This window comes from Phyllostomus hastatus, unplaced genomic scaffold (assembly GCF_019186645.2).
Source record: "Phyllostomus hastatus isolate PE091 unplaced genomic scaffold, TTU_PhHast_1.1 phas_contig_209, whole genome shotgun sequence".
Lineage (NCBI taxonomy): Eukaryota > Metazoa > Chordata > Mammalia > Chiroptera > Phyllostomidae > Phyllostomus > Phyllostomus hastatus.
Genome location: NW_025333735.1, coordinates 2,173,944 through 2,195,515, shown reverse-complemented (window position 1 = coordinate 2,195,515; position 21,572 = coordinate 2,173,944). Strand labels below are relative to the sequence as shown.

General features: G+C 38.3%; 1 protein-coding gene across 2 annotated transcripts in view; it reads left to right on the top strand.

Annotated features, from left to right (window-relative positions):
• The first annotated feature begins 634 nt into the window (after positions 1–634).
• The window catches only part of LOC123816510 (calcium-activated chloride channel regulator 4-like), a 43,065-nt gene continuing 22,127 nt past the window's right edge, over positions 635–21,572 (top strand). The window contains exons 1-2 of one of the 2 annotated variants that reach the window (XM_045835513.1): positions 635–820; positions 21,382–21,522. In XM_045835513.1, coding sequence (XP_045691469.1) covers positions 662–820; positions 21,382–21,522 — 300 coding nt within the window. In that variant the 5' untranslated portion in view covers positions 635–661. Of the gene's footprint in view, positions 821–10,880; positions 11,049–21,381; positions 21,523–21,572 lie in introns of those variants that run through there. The other variant, XM_045835514.1, reaches the window with a different exon arrangement.

Sequence of the window (21,572 nt, the reverse complement as noted above, 5' to 3'; positions counted from 1 at the left end):
GCAGATTTTGTTCAATCCAAAAGAGAATTTTTAATTGCAGCATATTTTTCCAAGTTACACAAGGACTTAAAACATCCAATGCTATTTGAAAACTGGAATACACAAGTAGTCCTCACAAAAGGTAACCAGAAAAGCCATTTTCCCCCTGACCCGTAGCTGACCCTGAACACTGGGCTTGTATTGCTTCTCTCTAAAGGAAGACCAGAATCTGTATAATGCACTGCCACTCCCACTCCATTTCCTTTATTCATTTTGTTTTGTTTTTTCAACAGGCTCTTTTCATCTGCTCTTACTTGGTGATTTTCATTTCAATTCTTTATTCTCCCCTAGAGGGCTTTTCTGTAAACAGATTGAGGAGGAAGAGGAAGTTGAGGGGCCTCTGCAATGAGGATAATGACCACTCAGTCTGAAAAGAGCTGCTCCATTCAATGAGTACTTGACACCTAAGTTGTTTTAGAAAGAATAATGTGTGTTCATCATAATCCCCATGGTTATTTAACAACTAAATCTTCAGAATGAGTAAGATAAGGAAGTTCATCAAGATATTTTAGTAATTTATTATATTTATGCAAATATTTTAATCTAGATTCAAATTCCCAAGTTAAGCAGATACATAAATACTCTCCTTACATTTCCAAAAGGTTTATTGTAATGTGCCAAAATGGTGCACAATCTGACTGTTATTCTGTTCCTAGCTTTATATCTCTTGCCTGGAGTGAAAAGTTCAAAGGTAACTTTGAATAATAATGGATATGATGGCATTGTCATCGCAATTAACCCCAGTGTATCAGAAGATGGAAAACTCATTCAAAATATAAAGGTAAGAAAGAAAATTTTATTATCTATTTATTTTTATTTCAATACATATTTTCAACTCACATTGATTGTCTAGTCACTTATACACACTCACAATTACAACTTTCCAAAATTGCTTTGACAGTATTTATAATTTACAGAGTAAGTTTCTAAACTGTCAAAATTAATAGTTGCTTAGTTTAAGCATGATTTATTATATATTAACAGTATTAGTCATTCCTCTAATGAATTATTTAAAGGCCGAATTACTAATAGTTTTTTCAACTTGCTAAACTAACAGAAAGACCTTAGAGCTAGTGGAGTATATTTTCAAATTTTATCTTTATAAAGTTACTTTCATAATGTTCAAATAACTTGTCTGCCATCATAAGCATGGAATGTCTTTGCATTTATTTACATCTTCTTCAATTTATTTCATAAGTGACTTAACAGTTTTCAATGTACAGGCCTTTCACATCTTTCGTTAAATTTACTTCTAGGTATTTTATTCTTTTCATGCAATAATAGTATTTTTTCTATTTCTATTTTTGATAGTTTGTTATTAGTGTATAGCAACACCACAGATTTCTGCTTATTGATTTTGTATCCTGCAACTTTACTGAATTCATTTATTGTTTATTAGTTCTAACAGTTTTTTGGGCTAAAGTTTTTTGTGACTCCAACTCCAAATACAAAGAAAACAAAAGCAAAAATAAACAAATGGGACTATATTAAATTAAAACACTTCTGCTCAATGAAGGAAACCATCATCAAAACAAAAAGGCAACCCAATGACCCTGGCCAGTGTGGCTCAGGTGGTTGGAGTATTGTCCCCTAAAGTGAAATGTTTGGGGTTTGATTCCCAGTCAGGACACATACCTGGGTTGTGGGTTCAGTCTCTCATCAGGGCACATTTGAGAGGCAATCTATCAATGTTTCTGTCTCACACAGATGTTGTTCCTTCTCCCTCTCTCCCTTTCTCCCTGTCTCTCTGAAATCAATAAGCATGTCTTTGGTGAAGATTAAAAAAAAAAGGTAACTTACTGAATAGGAAAAGATATTTGCAAATCATACATTGGATAATGGGTTAATATCTAAAATATATTAAAAACTCATACAACTCAACAAGAGTAACAAAACAGACAACTCGCTTAAAAATGGACAGAGAGTCTAAATAGATATTTTTCCAAAGAAGACCTACAGATGACCAAGAGGCACAGGGATAATTATGATTATAATTAATAATCATAAATTATTAGGGAAATGCAAATGAAAACCACAATGAGATATCACTTCACACCTGTCAGAATGGCTATTATCAGAAAGACAAGAAATAAGGAGTGTTGGAAAGGATGTGGGAAAAAGGGAACACTTATAAACTGCTGGTGGGACTGTAAGTTGTTTCAGCCACTACGGAAAACACTATGGGGATTCCTTAAAACATTAAGAATAGAACTGCCATATGATCCATCTATTCTACTTTTGGGTATTTATCAGAAAAAAAAGCACTAACTTGAAAAGACACTGGCATACTTATGTTCACAGCAGCATATCTACATTAGCCCAGTATGGAAGCAGCAGCCTAAGTGTGCACTGATGGGTGAGTGGATAAAGAAGATGCAATATATGTATGGAACACTACTAAGCATTAGTAGGAATAAAAGCTTACCTTGAATGCTGTGGCTCAGCTGGGCATCTTTTTAAAAGTGAAAAGCAACTGGTTCAATTCCTGGTCAGGCCACATGCCTGGGTTGTAGATTCGTTCCCCGGTTGGGAGTGTACAAAAGGCAGCCAATCAATGTTTCTCTCTCACATTGGTGTTTTTCTCTCTATCTTTGTCCCTCCCTTCCCTTCTCTCTACAAATAAATCACAAAAATCATTTAAAAAACTTTTTAAAGGAATAAAATCTTGCCTTTTGTGGCAGCATGGATGGATATTGAGAGAATAATACTAAGTGAAATATGAAAGAGAAAGGAAAACACTATATATTTTTGCTCATATATAAAATTGAAAAAAAAACAAGAAATGAACAAAACAAAACAAAAATAAACTCATAAATATAGTGAATACATACAGAGAATAGATCAGTGGCTACCAGGGGGAAGGTATTGAAGGGTGGGCTAAAGGGAGGAGGGGCCAATTGTCTGGTCATGTACAGTAATTAAGACTTTTTAGGTGACCACTTTGTTGTGTACACTTATGTTCAATTATAATGTACACCTAAAACTTATATAATAATTTATGCATACACATACATATATATCAGCTCTCCCTAATCATTATAGGCATATATCTATTCATACATATATGTGTTTTTTATGTGTATGTATATATATATATATGGATTCTACATATTGGATAATATATATATTATGCTATGGACAGGAAGATCAAAAAGAGAAAGAAGAAGAAATTGAGTCTCACACAGTTTCAACCCATTCATACCCAGGTTCTATGTTAATAATGGATTATAAAGATAACCGTGCAGAGATGAATCTGCAAGTCCTTGCTTACAGCCAGGGAGAAACAACAACCAGGGACAGGAAAAGGGCTGGTTCAGTGTTCGTGAGGAAGAACCCATGAGAAGTGGTCAAACCGGACTACAAGTCAGATATCTCTGGTTCAAGATTTGCCACTATCTCACTTACATTCCTAAGACACGTGTTCTCATCTAAAACCTCAGGAGTCGAACTAGATGGTCTCTCAGGTACCTTCTAGCACTAAAATTCTATTGTGTGGATATTTGAAACCTCAGCTCCTAAATCCTGAAGTCTGGAGGGTTTCCTGTACAGAAATTTCCTGTTATGGGACAAAGGGAACAGAATTTTAGACATGAGAAATAACAGGCAGAGTTCATCAGAAAAACTTTCATGAAGGAGTAAAATTTATGTTAGTATTGAAGAATTAGCAGGAATTTGAAAAATGAGTATGGTCAAGGGCATAAGAGTCAAAAGTAAAAATAATTTTTCACAAAATCTGGGTGGACCTCACTGATTAGAGGGGAAGATTTATTATAGGTAGTATTGGGAGAGAAAACTGGAAATGATAAATTGACTAGATTGCAATGTATCCTGAATAGTAAGTAAAGGATTATGCCAATCTGAGTCTCTTGGAGAACTAGAGAAGGGAAAGGTGGTGTTGTGTATAAGATAACATGGTGATGTGCAAGATGAATTGGAGCCAGAACTGTTGCCTAAGAAATCTGTAAGAGGATTGCCAAATGGCCTGTTTATGAGATTTTTAAAAATTTAATCTTTACTGTATTTTTTCCAAAACCATTTTAGTCCCCTTACACCTCCTCCCTCCAGTAATCCCCATCCTGTTGTCCATGTCCATGAGTTCTTTTTCTTTTTGTTCAATCCCTCTACTCCAAAACCTCACCCCCTTGGCTGTCATCCTGCTCCTTAAAAATTGAGGGTTTATAATGTATAGAGATTGAACAGGGCACAGTTCCTCCTTGGGGGTGAAAGAAAACTGAATCACCTTCAAATGCCCATCCCCATATGGGAAACCTATGAAAAGGTAGCTTTCCTTTATTTATGTAAGACTATATAGCTCTTTCTAATCATAAATCCCTCTTCCTAATGGGTTTGAATGTGCAAGTTTGGAAGTAGAAGCAGGAGAGAGCTGAAGTACTTCATAGAATACAGAGAACCTGTTTGGAGTTCCAGGAATTCAACAATCCTGGAAGAAGGGGGTGACAAGCAGAGAATGAGGGCGGGGGCGGGAAAGTGGGGCCCTAAGTAGAAAGGAGTGTCAGTAAGAGCCCCTTAATGGTGGGATGTCCCATGAACATAAAAAATGTGATTTTACATTGTTCCTTACTTAATGGATTGAGTTTCCAAGTGACAAAACAACCATTTCCCTTTCAGACTTTGGATTGATTTGGAAATAGAGAGAAGGGTCAAACAGATCATCACAATATTGGCTATGTCAGTAGTGAAGTTGGACTAATAAAATCACTTGACCTGAAGCCACAACTGGGATTTCGAATGCTTCTCTCCCAGTCTAGAACTCAAAAAGATACTCCCTCCACCACACCCCCCAAACATAGTCTGCAAAGCAGACACTTATCTGAGTAGGAACAGAGGGAATTACAACCTCATGCAAATTGGGAACTAGTCACTAGTAGTAAGGAAAGAGAAACTAGTTTCCAGATCTACCTCCATAAGGCAGGACAGGAGGAACCTTACACATGTGTACTTAACACAAGGAATCGAGAACAGAATAAACAAGCCATGGACAGGAAGATCAAAAAGAGAAAGAAGAAGAAACTAAGTCTCACACAATGAATTTCAACCAATTCATACCCCAGGTTCTGTGTTAATCATAAATAACTCATAATAGAAATCCAGTGTTCCTTTGCAATTTAAAAAGAAGCTCTTTTCATTTTTTTAAATGAAAATATTCCAGATATCGTTCCTTCTGTAAAATCATAGACCACGTTCCCATCTCAATAATAATAACCCAAATCTTCTCATAAGAAACCAGCTGTTATTACTTTCTTAGCATGTTACTGATCCATGACTTAAAGGTCCCATGACAGAGGCCTGGCCAAGTGCCTTAGGTAGTTAGAGGGTTGTCCCAACACACCAAGGTTGTGGCTTCAAGCCCTGGTCAGGACACTTATAAGAATCAACCAATGAATGCATAAGTAAGTGGAACAACAAATCCATGTCTCTCTCTTTTCCCCCTAACCCCACATCTCTGCCTCTCTCTCTGTTTCTCTGTATCTAAAATCAATACATTTTTAATAACTCTTTTTAAGTCCCATGACAAGGGACCTCTGTGTTGTTATAGTAATCAGAAATCTGATTCTCCCTGGAGAAGTCAGTATTGTTCAGTTACATTCTCAGAGAAGAGAAGAATTAGGGATGGAATCCTAAAAAGGAAAAAGAACATAAAATTTATATCCCATTTTATTGACTTGGTGTATTCATTCTCCCTGTGAAAAATACAAGGTACATCTCCTCTTGTTGATAAATTAATGTGGGAAAGTGAGGCAGGACAGTGAGAAGCAAGGAAATTCCTGGGCAAGTGGAATGAGGAAACTGGGAGAAAAAAATTAAACATGGCCCAGTAATTGGAACAACTAACAGTGGATCACAAGGTCTTATCTCCCGTAACCAAGGACACTTGAGTGAAAATGATTTATACCTCTCCTCCCTAACCAGAGAATGAATAGCTTAGATCACCCAGGTTGGGGAAAATAGAGAACAGAGACCTAATTAATGCCATTTGTGCCAGCTAAACCCAAGGACAGATGACGTTAGAGGAACAAATGACTAAAACCCCATTAGAGCCAGACAGACCCAAGATTAAAGTAAAACAGTAAAGCTACCAAAGAATAATCCCAGGCTACCCCCATATGCCCATTTTGATGCATCAGCATATTAAAAATGCATGTAGAAATCTGATGAATATTCTGCTGAAACCCTGCCCTAATATTCTCACCCACAGAACAGAGACAAACCCTCAAAATAAAGGATATCTGTGCATGTCCATGCCCCTCATCAGGCATGAACTTTTTACTTCCTCCTCAACTCTAAGAGTCCCTGTGAGATTTGCAACTAGGGGAGCAGCAAGCACTGGCAGCTCATTCCAGGTTTACCGCAGATTCTGTCTCCAAGGCCCCGTTTTCTCCCACTTCCCAGTGAGCTAACAGCAGCCCCACCTCGGCTCACTTCCTTCCAATAACGTTTCTAGGGAGTCAAAGCAGAGCACTGCCTAGCCTCTCCCTGTTGCTTCTTCTACCCCAAGTCCTTCCTTTTTTTCACTGTGCCCAGCTTTAATAAGCGTTCTCTCATAATCACCTGGACTCAAGCCAAGAACCCACACACTTCAGACCAATCTGAGACAGACACAATCTGAGCTGGTCCTTGTCTGGTAACAATCAGACCAATCTGTTTCTTTTATGCCTCTTGGAAAAGAGTGTTGTCTGTTACTCATTCAACTGTGTACACCACCATTCCTTATCACAGAAGTAAGATGCCTGTTTGAGACAGAAAGAGATTAGGATGGGAAATTATTAATACAGTAAAGGGAAATTCACCTAAGATCCTAAATGCTCACCCAAACTATTAATACTCTCTAATGGAAACTGTCACCCACTAGAATGAATTATCAAATAAACTGTGTCAACTATTTTCCTTTTGGGATTATGATCTGATAACTACACCTAGCAGAAACTGCATTTTAAAATTGAATAAAGAGTTTTCTACATAATAAAAGTTTCATACAGAACCAATTCATAGTGATTCTATTTATCAATTTAAATTATATTTATCAATTCATAAATATTGCATACATCAATCTAGACAGTTTATTAAAAAGTAAAGTAAAAATTAATCCAACCAAACATGAAATTATTGTATGATATTTAAGGACACTGGGAGGACTTAACAAAATACCCTTAGTATTGAATGTTCCAAATTTACCCAATCTGATGTACAATTAGAAAGGAAATCAAAATTAAAATTAAAATACTAAACTATGTAGCAATAAATGTCAAGTACATCAGTGGAGCAAAATAGAATGTCTAAAGTGGAATACAATGTATTTAAAACTCGTGAGACATGGTGAAGAATCTAATCAATGTACTTGTTTTAGTATTTATTCCTAAATAACCATAAAATAAATAAAAATAAACTAGCTAGCAATCAACTTGAGAAGCTAGAAAAAAGAGCTACATTATAAATCTAAAAGTAGTCAAAGCAATGACTGACAGAAGATCTTAATGAAATGAGTACTGCTAACAACAGTAATCAAAAGCAGCAAAAATAATTTTAGATGTGTAATTTATGGGGCTAGTGAAGGTATAGGAAGAAAACTTTTTCTTACATTGTAATCCCGGAGCTGGAAACTAAATACCTATAAATGTTCAACAATAAGGAAATGCTTATGTTATAACTATTCTATATTATAAAATTTGTATTCACTATTTGAATAAATGAGATAATTTTATACAAACTACCCTATACTACATTTCTTAACCTCATGCCTTTACATACCAGCTTAAGGGTTCTTGCCATGTTCATGTACCCATTCTATGATTTTCTTAATCTTTAAATCAGTTCACTTGAAAAAATGTGGTATTTTCATAACAGCAGTATCTTTCAAATCACAGGTTGGATATTTTGGATAATGACTGTGTTTTTTCAAAGGTCCTTCTTGTCCCAGTTCTAGATAAGGAAGCACAACCCTTTTAAGTACCTTGAGTGAGCCTCTTAGCCTGAGCAGAATTCAGTTCAGGCACTCTTAGCACAGCCCTTCCTAACTTGTGACCAGCCAGCCTCCACCCAGAATGTCTACCTGAGGTTGGGTTGATGGAAATGGTGGCCCTTGTAGCTGACCCAACCAATTGGGAATTGTCAAGAGACAAGCTAGTTACAGATGGCAATGGCTGAGGGCACCAGAGAGGCTGCCCACTCCCCTCTCTATGAAGTGGATTCAAAACACACCAAGAAAAAGTGATGAAATTTAGTCGAGGGCAGACATTTGTCTTTAACTCCAAGAAGGAACTTTCTCACAGAAGTTCATGAAGCATCACTCCTTTCTGTGCCACCAGGACAAAGCAGAGGACAAACGTGATAAATATTTGTCTTTTTTCAGGGAGCTGCATGTGCCCCCTGCTTGAAGGGAGCTTTCCCTAAGTCCTCTGGCAACATGGAAGGATCTCCCTTCCAACCTTAAAATCAAGAGTTTCCCAATAAAATTGAAGGATTAATAGCATCCCCTCAAAATAGTCTAGGCACTGCCCGAAACACTAGAGGAGATCTGAGTCCCCCACTTCTCTCCAACATTTCAAAGGTCTTGGACAAGCTTCTGTTTCAGGATTGTGATATGTTGTTATTTTAGGTTAAAATGATAATCACTCACTGATTCATCCATGAGTCAATAACAATTTCCTGAGCACCAACTCTATGGGATAGGAGCATGTCTGAAGCCCCAATCCAGAGCTCAGGGAGAGAAAGAGATAAATGGAAGAGAGGTCAGTGAGAGAACCAGAACAAGACTGCCTAGAAGAGGTTTCTTAAATACAGTCCCCTCTCCCTTCCAGAAAATCATGGTTTCCCTGGGGTTGCCAGGGCCAATAGCTCCACCCTATATCTTGTACAACATATTAATTCTGTGCATGTACAATTGTTGCCAGTGGAAATCAGGGTCTTCCATGGAATTGTGAGGAAAGCATTCCAATTACCCATGCACAGGAGATCATGGTATGGCAAGGTTTTTTTGGGTAGAAATCTGCCCTTATTTCCAATGTACCATCTCCCTCCATCTTAACTTGGGAAAGCATCCAACTGTGTCTTGGCCAAAACAAGGCCAAAAGAAAAGCCAGTGTCCAGAGTTTCTGGTTCATATTAAAGCTTAATCCTTCAGAGCCCACATCATCTGCTGCGGGCCCACATGGCCTGGTGACAAAGAATGTGTGCATGAACACAGTGAATGCATGTCAGAAGAAAAAGAGAGTGTTTTTTGTTCCTCTGATATTATATTAGCTTGGATTTGGCACAGACCAGGTCCTTTTCCAAAATAACCAATCAAGTTCCCAAGTTTCTGCAAGCCTTTGATAGGTTCACAACCCCTGGTTACACTGACAGGCCTCCCTGGACAAGCTCCTGCCATTGTGCTGCCTCCAACAGTCTCAGACCAGAGGGGAGGTGGGAGGAGTGTAAATCTCCTTGGTGGAGAAATGCTGTAATCCCCTGGGATGTGAAGTTGTTGCTTTCTGGGGAAGCAAACAGGCTTATGCTCCCCAGTTTATTAAACTCAGTGTGTAACTCCCTTTGTTCTCTTTTTTTAAATAATTAGCCAACTATCCATGGTGACATAATTATCACATAATATCCCTGAAGCAATGGAAGGAGGGTGTGCAGGATGCTGCCTCAAAGGGCAGAGTCTGGGTACATATGACAAAGCCTCTATGTTGGGGATGTTCCTTGCCCAAAAGTGCAACACAAGTCTCCTCCTATCTAAACTTTTAACTTAAAGACATTTTCTGCTGTTATACTTTCAGTTCTCTTTGGAGTTTCTGATGAGTACTGGCTATTTTTGTTTTAGGACTAGACATACTTAATTCATCATCACAACTCCTAAACTGACGCCCTTCCTCCTTTAAAAAAAAAAATCTTGTTATAGTATTTGCCTTGGAGAACAATATTACCTTGTTATAAAGTAATTAAATCCATGCATTCTGAGGTAGGAATGCTTGGCACAGACCCTGACTCTGTCATTTCCTACTTATGTGATCTTGGCAAGTTACTGAAAGTCTGTGTGTCTCAGTTCTGCATACTGGATGAAAATAATATTCACGTTTAACCTTGGAGAGCTATGGTGAGGATTAAGTGAGAGAATCTCTGTGCTGGTTAGCACTAAATAAATATTGACTGTTAGTGTTATTCACTCTGCTTTAATAGGAACCAGCACACTATTAGCCTCTTTTCTTAAAAATTATAGTTATCATTCTACCAGACTCTTTTCATATGCTTATATTAAAGCAGATTCTATTCATTCTTTACTGGGCAGGAGTTTTAAAATTTTTACTCTAATAACTTTGCCAAGTTTTCCTTAATTTATCAAAGTATTTAAACTTTTTAGTTTATATTTCAAAGACATTTTACTTAATTTGATGTTATTTATATTTAATAATCTTATATTCTCTTCCATTATTTATACCCTTGATAATCTAAACAATAATTAAATTGCTTCGTAAAACTGAAAAAGGACATTAGCATTACTGTTTGTATTCATTGAATCATAAAATTTTATTAATTTTCACATTGCACTCTACAAAAAATACAAAGCATATGTCCATATTTAGGAAATTAACCAAAATTAGAAAGCACATAAAAATCTTCCCAAGTCAAAAATGTGTATTTTATAACAAGTTCTGATCATTTTTATGTTTCTGATCACTTTTACAGTACAACAAAATGACTATGTAACTCTTAACCTTTATGCAATCTTATCCCATAAGCAGCCACACCTATTGAGTTAACAGTGTGGATATATATACATGGAGAGAGAGAAGGTGATAGACTAGCCTCTTGAACAAACCAACACTGGGACCAGGAACACCTTGAGAGGAACAATGGTGTTATTCAGAAGCTCTGTCCTCCTCTTAGTCCTATGCCTGCTGTAGGGGTCCAATGCTTCCCTTGTTCAGCTGAATAACAATGGGTATGAAGACATGGTTATTGCTATAGACCCTGGTGTGCCAGAGAATGAAATACTGGTTGAACAAATAAAGGTAAGAAAAATTGGGATTTTCTTCTGTTGGAATTATAGAGAAGGAAAAAAGTTAGTAGTTAATAATTACTATGGAAATTTCTGAATGCTCCAGAAAGTTTACAAGCAGACAGTGCAGTGAGGACAATGCTGGCATGGACAATGAAAACTGGAGGCTTTATAGGAGATTCTCCCGTTTTCAATGTAAAATCAAATACAAGGCGCAGGGTTTCACTGATCCCAAGTTTGTTCGTCTATAAATGAGCAATTGAACTTGTCTTTCTTTTTTTTTTTAATTTATTGACTTTGGAGGTGAGGGGGGTGAGAGAGATTTGTTGTTCCACTTATATATGCATTCATTGGTTATTCTTGTATGTGCCCTGACAGGGGATCAAACCCAGAATTTTGGCATACTGGGACAATGCTCTAACCATCTGAGCTACCTGGCCAGGGCTTGGACTTACCTGTTGTTTGAACAACTGTTGAATGCTTATTTCAAGACAACAGGGAATGAAAAGATTCTTCCCTCATGCAGTGTACATTCTTTTCAGATACAGGTAATAAAAACATGTAAGTGTATAGCAGGACAGTGGGTAGGAAGTTGCTATGGAGTCAAATAAATCAGCAAAAGAGGGTACACAGTGTTGTTGGGGCTGGGCTAGAGGTAGGGTGGTCAGTGAAAGCCTTATTGGTGATGTGTCCTCTAAGCAGAGACCTAAGATGAGTGAGGGAAGAGCCCACTGAAAATCTGGGGGAAGGAATAGAGGGTGCAGCAGCAGGAGGCGATAGCTTTCTTGTTGGAACCAGGGTAATGGCTGTAAATGAGAAGGTGGAAGGGTGGGAGAGCTGAAGTGGGAGAGGTAGCAGAAACCCAGGTCAGTGGAAAGACTTAGGCTTGTACCCTGAGTCAGACAGGGTCTATGGAAGGATTCTCAGCAGAAGAGAGGTGTGCTCTCTCATGCCTGTTCTAGAATCACATTGACTGTAGTGGTGAGGAAACTCGGTAGAGGGCTTCCACTTGTCACCCATCCTGTGTCAGTTCTGCACAGCATAGAGGTGTAGAGGGGTACCTGGTAGGAAGCTGTTGTTGATGAGAAGTGATAGTAACTAGGAAGACGGATATTGCAGTAGAGATCATCCCTGAGATTCTGAACATATTCTGAAGCTATCACAGACAAATTTGTTGATGGTTTAGATGTATGTGGAATAGGTGAAAGTAGCAGAGAAAGATAGCCATCAAAGAAGACTCCAAGGGTTTTGGCCTCTCCACTTGGAAAGAGGGAATTATCATCAACTGGGAAAGGGAAGACTTAAGTGATTATTTGGCAGCTGAGATATCAGGAGGAAGATTGGGACATTTTGAATTTGAGATGCTTATTAGGTATCCTCACAAATGGAGATAGGAATCAGAATTCAGAAGGCAAATCTGGGTAGGGATAAACACTGGGGAGTCATCAGTGTGTAGATGAGATTTAACACCATGAGAACAAATGAGTTCTTTAGGTAGTGCAGACAGTGGAGAGAGAGGCTCCAGAACTGAACCAAGGACTGCATTTCTAAAGTTTCTTTCAACTGTAACATTCCTGGTAATAAAGTTTGGTGTTACAGTCTTCATTTCCCCTGGCCCTGTCATCAACATCTACTATGTCCTTACATTCAGTTCCTCCACTATTGTGGCCTTAGGCTCACTGTTTTAGTCTTCCATATGGGCGCTGTTATCTAGCACAAGCAGATAGGGATGACCTGAATTGTGAGCAGTGATTATGTGGTTGCCATTTATCACTCATTCTGTGTAAACTCCTGCAGCATAGCGATGTTCACTTATTGATACCTTTTGAATGCCAAGGGAAGGTAAAGATCCCTTTTCTAAAGAACAAATCTTAAACAGCAGTTAATACAGCTGATTCTGAATGAGAGCTTCTCAGTTTCCAGGGACTGTTGATTAGTTTCAAATACACTGAACTTCAGAAATCAATATTTGGAAGAATTAACCATAGGGGTAAAAAGATTGCTAAAATGGTCTTCTACTGAAAGCATAACTACAAGTTCAATTGTTAGTAGACATTCCCAGCTTACACAAGGTTTCCTGACATTCTCTCAGCCTGCTAGAAAGTCCTTCCATTACAATATCAAACAACCATGTAAAATACTATCATCCACATTATCCAGAAAAGAAAACTGAGATTTGGAGAAATTAAATGATTTTTCAAAGGTTCCCTAAATAGCACAGTCAGAGTGGAGCTAGCACATGGGCTTTGAACACTTACTTACAGGCCAGAGTTTGAGTTATGACTTGTGCAAGGTGACAAAGATCACTCTCTTATTTTGTAACTGGTGAACCGACATGTGAACAAAACTTTACTCCTGGGATACTATCTGACCACAAAAATATTATTATGATAAATCGATTAATAATTTATGGTCTGAGATGTCCATTGTCAACTTTCTTTCTTTTTTTTTTTAGTTTAACACATTTATTCCTTTAGTTGGACATCCTCTACACACAAATTAGATGGTTTAAGATTTTTAAGTGGAAAGGAATTTAAGTCTTAAGAGGTTTTATGACTGCAGCCTGGAGCAAAGGAAGAGCCTTTCTCCCACTGGCAACTGTCTTTATTTCAGTATTCATGTGTCTTTTTAATTTCAGAGTACTTACTTTTAGAAACATTCATATTTTAATCTTCTTTGCCCCAACTAGAATGTTGTGGGAATTCTTAGAAATAATTTAGAATGAATATTATAGGACTTCTGCTTGAAAAACCAGCAGGAACAATTATTAGCCAAGTTAGTATGCCCCAAGAGATCACAGTCATCTGCTACAGGGTTGATGAAATAGCTCCATGACCAAGAACATACCACCACCCAAGACTGTCCAAAGGGACATGGAGACTCCAAAGTAAATGAAGTACCTTGGAGTTATACAATGTATAACCCACACAACTGTATATGGCAACCCTACATTTCCAGTTGGTACCATAATTCAAGCCACCATATATACCTTTTAAAATTTTTGAGATATAATTGACATATTATATTAGCTTCATGTGTACAGTGTAATGATTTGATGTTTGTGAATATTAGAATCAATAAAATAAGTCTAGTTAATGTCCATCACCATAATATAGTTTTGGATTTTTTTTTCTTTTTCTTTATTCTTGGTTCCATATATAAGTGAGATTGTACAGTATTTCTCCTTCTCCATCTGAGCTTTTTAACTTAGCAGAATGCCTTCAAGGTCCATTCATGTTGTTAAAAATGGCAGGATGTCCTTCTTTTTATGGCTCAATAATATTCCACTGTTTAAACATACCACTTCTCATCATCTAGTTATCCATCTATGGACTCTTAGGTTGCTTCCATGTCTTGGCCATTGTAAATAATGCTGCAATGAACATGAGGGTACATGTATCTTTCCAAATTAGTGTTTTCATTTCCTTTGAATAAATACCTGGTACTGGAATTGCTATATCAAATGCTAGTTCTATTTTTAACTTTTCAGGAACCTCCATACTGGTTTCCATACTGACTGCACCAATTCACATTCCCACCAAATGTGCATAAGGGTTTCCTTTTCTCCATATCCTTGTCAACATTTATTATTTCTTGATAATAGTCATCCTAACGGGTGTGAAATGATAACTCTTTGTGGTCCTGTTTTCCATTTCCCTGAAGGCTAGTGATGTTATGCACCTTTTTATGTACCTATTGGCCATTTCTATGTCTTCTTTGGAAAAAAAAAGTCTTTTCAGATCCTCTGCCCACTTTTTAATCAGTTTGTTGTTGTTGTTGTTGTTGTTGTTGTTGTTGTTGTTTTGCTATCATCTTTGCTTTTGGTGTCAAATCTCCCCAAAATCACTGCCAAGACCAAATCAGGGAACTTATGTTTTATTCCAGGAGTTTTATAGTTTCAGGTCCTACATTCAAGTCTGTAATGCATTTGAGTTAGTTTTTGTATACAGTGTAAGAAAGCGTCCAGTATCGTTCTTCTGCATGGGTCCATCTAGTTTTCCCAATGCTGTTTCTTGAAGAGATGGTCCTTGCCCAACATTGTCATAAATTACTTGATGACATATGTGGTTTATTTCTGGACTTTTATTTCTGTTCCATTGAGCTATGGGCTGTTTTTATGCCAGTATCATACTCCTTTGATTACTACTAATGTGTAGCATATTTTGAAATCAAGGAACATAACATCTCCTGCTTTGTTCTTCTTCCTTGAAATTGCTTTGACCACCCAGGATCATACAAATTTTAGGATTGTTTGTTTATTCTGTTTCTGTGCAAAAGGCGATTGGCATTTTGATGGGAATTGAATTGAATCTGTAGATTATCTTGGCTAGTATGAACATTTTTAAAAACTATTTTATTGATTATGCTATTACAGATGTCCCAGTTTTTTCCCTTTGCCCTCCTCTGCTCGGTGCCCTCCTTCTCTCCAGCAACACACACCCCCCTTTATTTCATGTCTATGGGCCATGCATACAACTTTTCTGGCTTCCCCATTTCCTATTCTATTCTTAACATCCCTGTCTCCTTTTTGCCTACCAATTATGCTTCTTAATCCCTGCATCTTTCCCCCCACTCTCCTCTTCCCTCTCCCAGCTGATAACCCTCCATGTGATCTCCACATCTATGATTCTGTTCCTGTTCTTCTTGTTTGCTTTGTTTTTTAGGTACAGTTCTTGATAATTGTGAATTTGTTGCCATTTTAATGTTTATAGTTTTGATCTCCTTTTTCTTAAATAAGTCCCTTTAACATTTCATATACTAATGGTTTGATGAGGAACTCCTTTAACTTTATCTTGTCTGGCAAGCACTTTATCTGTCCATCTATTCTAAATGATAGCTTTGCTAGATAGAGTAATCTACATTGTAGTTCCTTGCTTTTCATCACTTTGAATACTTCTTGCCAGTCACTTCTTGCCTGCAAAGTTTCTTTTGAGAAATCAGCTGATAAACTTATGGGAACTCCTATTCAGGTAACTCTCTGTGTTTCTCTTGCTGCTTTTAAGATTCTCTTTATCTTTCACCTTTGGCATTTTTATTATGATGTATCTTGGTGTGGTCCTCTTTGGGTCCAACTTGTTTGGGACTCATTTTGTTTGTTGGACTTGTACATCTATTTCCTTCACCAAATTAGGAAAGTTTTCTTTTGTTAGTTTTTCAAATAAGCTTTCAATTTCTTGCTCTTCTTCTTCTCCTGCCATCCCTATGATTCAGATATTGGCATGTTTGGAGATGTCCCTGAAACCCTATATACTGCCCTTGGGTTTTTTTGAATTGTTGTTTCTTCTTGCTGCTCTGGTTGAATGTGTATTCCTTCCTTAGATTCCAAATCATTGATTTGAGTCCTGGCTTCATCCCCTCCACTCTTAGTTCCCTGTAGATTTTTCTTTATTTCACTTAGTGTAGCCTTCATTTCATCCTGTGTTTTTCTCATGTTGCCTTACTTAATGAGTTTCTGAGCATCCTGATCACCAGTGTTTTGAACCCTGCATCTAATAGGTTGGTTATCTCTATTTCATTTAGTCCTTTTTCTAGGGTTTTGTTCTGTTCTTTCATTTGTGCCATATATCTTTGTGTCCTCAATTTGACAGCCTCCCTGTGTTTGTTTCTGTGTATTAGGTAGAGCTGCTTTGACTCCCTGTCTTAGTAGCATGGCCTACTGTGGAAAAGGCACTTGTAAGTTGTGTGGGGCAGGGCCTTAGGTAATCACCAGGATGGGGAAACCCACTTCACCACTTTGTGGCTCTGTGTGGGGGGAGGGCTTGAACAGGGGATGATGCCACTGCCTGGCTTCTGGACGTTTGCCCACCACTTGCTCTATTTCTAGTCACTTCACTTACTCCCTGTATGCAACTAGTGCCCTTCCAGCTGTTTCCCTGGTGCTGAATCCTGGGGTAGGGTTGAGGGGGAAGCATAGGTTCTAAGTCCATGCAGGCCCTTTAGGCAGAATCTCCTGAAAATCCTGCAGGTTCTTCTGCTGTCCCAACACCCCACCGTAGTTCTTATTACCAGAAATTATGGGGATTAATCTTCCTGGCACCAGACCCCTGGACTGTGTGGTCTCACCTAGGATTCCTGTGTGGAATCCTAGGGCTAGGATTCCTTATTCCTGAGGTATCCCTCCCCATTTTTATTGACCACACATGAATGTGGGACCTCCTGTTCTGCTACCCCTGCCCCCTGTGCCACACGGCATCTCCATGCCTCTCCACCTATCTATGAATCTCTCCAACTTTTACCCATATGGAAACATGTGGCTTCTTTAAATCCTTGGTTGTCAGACTTCCATACACCTTGATTTTTTCATGGTTCTGGTTGTTATTTGTTCTGAGGTCTCGTTGTAGTTCTTTATGTGGTTTGATAAGGACGAAAAATGTATTTATGTACACCTCCTTCTTGACCAGAAGTCTGAACATTTCAACATTAATTCTTTAATCCATGAATATGAAATATCTTTCCATTCATTTCTATCTTCTTTAATTTATTTCATTAATGTCCTATATATTTTTAAAAATATATTTTATTGATTATGCTATTACAGTTGTCCCATTTCCCTCCTTCACTCCCCTACACTCTGCCCACCCCCTCCCACCCACATTCCCCCTCTTTAGTTCATGTCCATGTGTCATAAGTTCTTTAGCTTCTACATTTCCCACACTATTCTTGCCCTCCCCCTGTCTATTTTCTACCTACCATCTATGTTAGTTTTCTCTGTACCTTTTCCCCCTCTCTCCTCCTCCCACTCCCCATAATGGGGAAATAAGAATTCTTATTTCCCCATTCTTTCCTGTTTGGTTGTTTCTTTCTTCCTTCTGATCCACTCTCTTGTTTTGAGTCCCAGTTTCCTTCCCATCACTATTGGTTTCCTGTGCATTTTCCTTCATTTCTCTTATTATTGCCTGCATATGTTCATCTAATTTGTGACCAAAATCAACCAATTCTGTGAGCATCCTGATCACCAGTGTTTTGAACTGTGCATCTGATAGGTTAGCTGTCTCTCGGTCGCTTAAAAGGATGGGTTCTGGGGCTTTATTTTGTTCTTCTGTTTGAGCCATCTTTTTTTTTTTTTTTGGTCTGGTTGCACCTGTTACAGTAAGGGGCGGAGCCTCAGGTGTTTACCAGGACAAGGCACCCCAGTCACTGGGTTGTGATGTTGTATGTGGAGGCGGGGTCGAGAGGGAACAATGGTGCTTGCTCCATTCTCCGTGGGACCTCAGTCCCCTCTGCTGCTTCCCCCAAGCAAACTGGGCCCCTCTGGTGCCAATTCCCGTGCGGGTGGGCTAGTGCATGCCGTGGGACCCTCCAAAGACCTCCCCCATGAGGATGGGTGTCTCTCCCTGCGCCTCATTTCCCACAGATGTCCTCAGTCAGTGTCCCAAGGCTCTATTTCCCAGCACTGTGATCCTGGGTTGTGCGCCCTGCCTTGCTTTACTATCGCCACTTCACTGGGTCTGCCAGCTGCCACCTGTGCACTCAGGGTCCTGCATACCCCAGAAGGCTGACCCACCCCCAGGTGTGTGATGCACCAGTCCCACTGCTCTCTGCTCTCCACATCGCACCGCGACCGAGCCTGGCTGCTCGTCTCTGCCCCTCCTACCGGTCTGGATGCACAGGTCTAATTCAACTTCTTGGTTGTCCGACTTCCATTCAGATCAATTTTCTGTCATTTCTGGATGTTATTTTATTTCTAAATTGTTGTTGTCCCTATCTTGGTTGTGTGTGGAGGTACACTGCATCCACCTATGCCTCCATCTTGGCAGGAAGTCCAATGTCCTATGTTTTAAGTGTACAGTAATTTTACCTCCTTACTTAAAATTATTCCTAAATATTTTAATTTTTTGAATTGTAAATGGGATTGTTGTCTGATTTCCTCTTTCTGACAGTTTTCTACTATCAGAAATATGCCATATATTTTATACTGATTATGTACCCTGCAACTTCACTGAACTCCTTTATAAGCTCCAACAGTTTTGGGGGTGGGAATCTTTAGGGTTTTCATATATAATATCATGCCATCTTCCAATAGTGACAGTTTTACTTCTGCCTTTGTGATTTCAATGCCTTTTATTTTTATTCTGGACTAGTTGCTCTGGCTTGGGCTTCCAATACCATGCTGAATGAAAGTGGCAAGAGTGGGCATCCTTGTCTTGATCCTGACCATAGAGAAAAAGTTTTCATGTTTTCATCACTGAGTATGATGAGTCAGGAAAAGGGTGTTGAGAGCTTGCTTGATATTAGCAGTGGGCTTTTCATAAATGGCCTTAAATTATTGAGGTATGTTCCTTCTATATCCACTTTTGTTGAGAGTTTTACTACAAAAGAGTGCTGAATTTTGTCAAATGCTTTTTCTGCTTCTAATGAGATGATCATATGATTTTTAGCCTTTATTTTGCTAATGCGATGTATCATGTTGTTTGATTTGCAAATGGTAAACTATTCTTGCATCTGTGCAATAAATCCCACTTGATCATGGTGTATCATCATTTTAAAGTATCATTAAATTAAGTTTGCTAATAGTTTTTCTAGAATTTTTGCATCTATGTTCATTAGGGATTTTGGACTGTAATTTTGTTTTCTTGGGGCATCCTTATCTGTTTGGTATCAAGATATTGTTGTCCTTCATAAAATGAGTTTAGAAGTGTTCCTTCCTCTTCTATTTTGGGAAAGTTTGAAAAGAACTGATATTAATTCTTCTTTGAATGTTTGGTATAATTCACCATTGAAGCTATATGGTCCTGGACTTTTTTGTGGGGGAGGGGTTGATTACTAATTCAATCTCCTTACTAGTGATTGGTCAGTTCAGATTTTCTATTACTTCATGATTTAGTCTTGGCATATTGTATGTTTTTAGGGACTGTTTCCATTTCTTCCAGGTTGTCCAATTTGTTGGCATATAATTCTTCGCAATAGTGTCATAATCCTTTGTTTTCTCTGGTATCACTTGTAACATTTCCTGTTTCACTTCTGATTTTATTTCATTCCTCTTTCTTTTCTTCTTGGTGAGTTCAACCAGCACATACATTTTTAGCTCATAGGCGCAGAGAGAGCCATCACTTCAAGCAGAAGGAAACAACTCATTAAGACTTGAACTTACCAAAACAAAAAGGAAAGGGAAAACATCCTTAGGGAACACATGAAAATTCTTTCATCTGCTTTAGGCCGGTGATGAAGTAACCTGCAACCTACCATGAATGTTCTCAAAGCCCTTTTCCTGGCTCTCAGCTGGTCATCCAGGCCTTCAGTTCTCTGAATTAATGGCTCTGTTCTCTTCAGTACATATGAGTCAGCACACTGGCCTGCCTTCAGCAGAAAAGAAAAGAGAGTCCTGGAATTCCTGAAGAAGGAGAGTCCTATTCTGGGCTTATGCTAGGCCAGGAAGTATCATGGACGATAAGAGCCTGCCTTGAAGAAAACAGCAATATAGACTGGGATGTTGCCAGCAAGAGGAAGATGTTAACAACATCTTCTAGCTCCTAGGATCTCTCAATTATTCACTGGGTTTGATCATACAGATTAAATTACCATCAAACCCATTCCTCCATTTATTTCTCCCATTAGATAGTAAGACCTAGGGTGGGACTATTTCTCTTATTAATCATTGTATTTTGGAGTTCAGAATACAGAACAATATGGGATAACATTGTTTTCACCTTGAAAGGAAAGCAACAAGTTCTGTCCATGATCAAAAATCTCTACCTTTACTACAAATTTTTCTATCATCCCACTCCCAGGCTCCAATCCAACAGAGCTGCTTCCACTGGGGGAATGGGTATGTAATGCAAAACCTCTCCTATGACCCATGCCTACACAGTGTTCTAAGCATGCATCAGTTAAGACTGTTCTCTACTAGATTTATGATTTATGAAGAGTAATGCTATCAACCAGTTTTATGACTGTCTATGTATAGAGCACTTTATAACTCATTTCCAGTTCACACCAACTTTAAAGAGAGGCAGCAATAGTTCATTTAAGAGATGAGGAAACTAAGCTTCAGGGTGTTATATAAATTGGCCAAGATCTATTGGCCAGAAAGTGCTAATGCCATCATTGGACCAACTAAGTGATTTTCAAGCCTGTGCTCTTTATCATATTATGCAATTTCTCCTGATACCAAATAGAAACATTTGCCTTTTGATGAAGAATTATACTCAAAACCTTTAAATGTGCAAGACTAAGCTATAATTTTGGATTGAAAGGTGGTAGAGTTAGAATTCTGAAGCAGAGACTTTGCTCACTAGTGAGTTGTTTGTTCTGCCCACTCTCAATCTGGTAAATGCCTGTGATGAACCTCTGCACATTTAGCTCACTCTCACTTGACCATCCTCATGTATTTTTTCATTTTGTAACAGGACATGGTGACCACAGCTTCCACTTACCTGTTTGAAGCCACGGGGAAAAGACTTCATTTCAAACATGTATCAATATTAATTCCTGAGACTTGGAAGGAAAACTCTCTTTACAAGATACCAAAATACGAAAACTATGAACATGTAAGAGTCAAAAAAACTTTTCTTAAAATGTTATATTTTCTGGTTCTTCT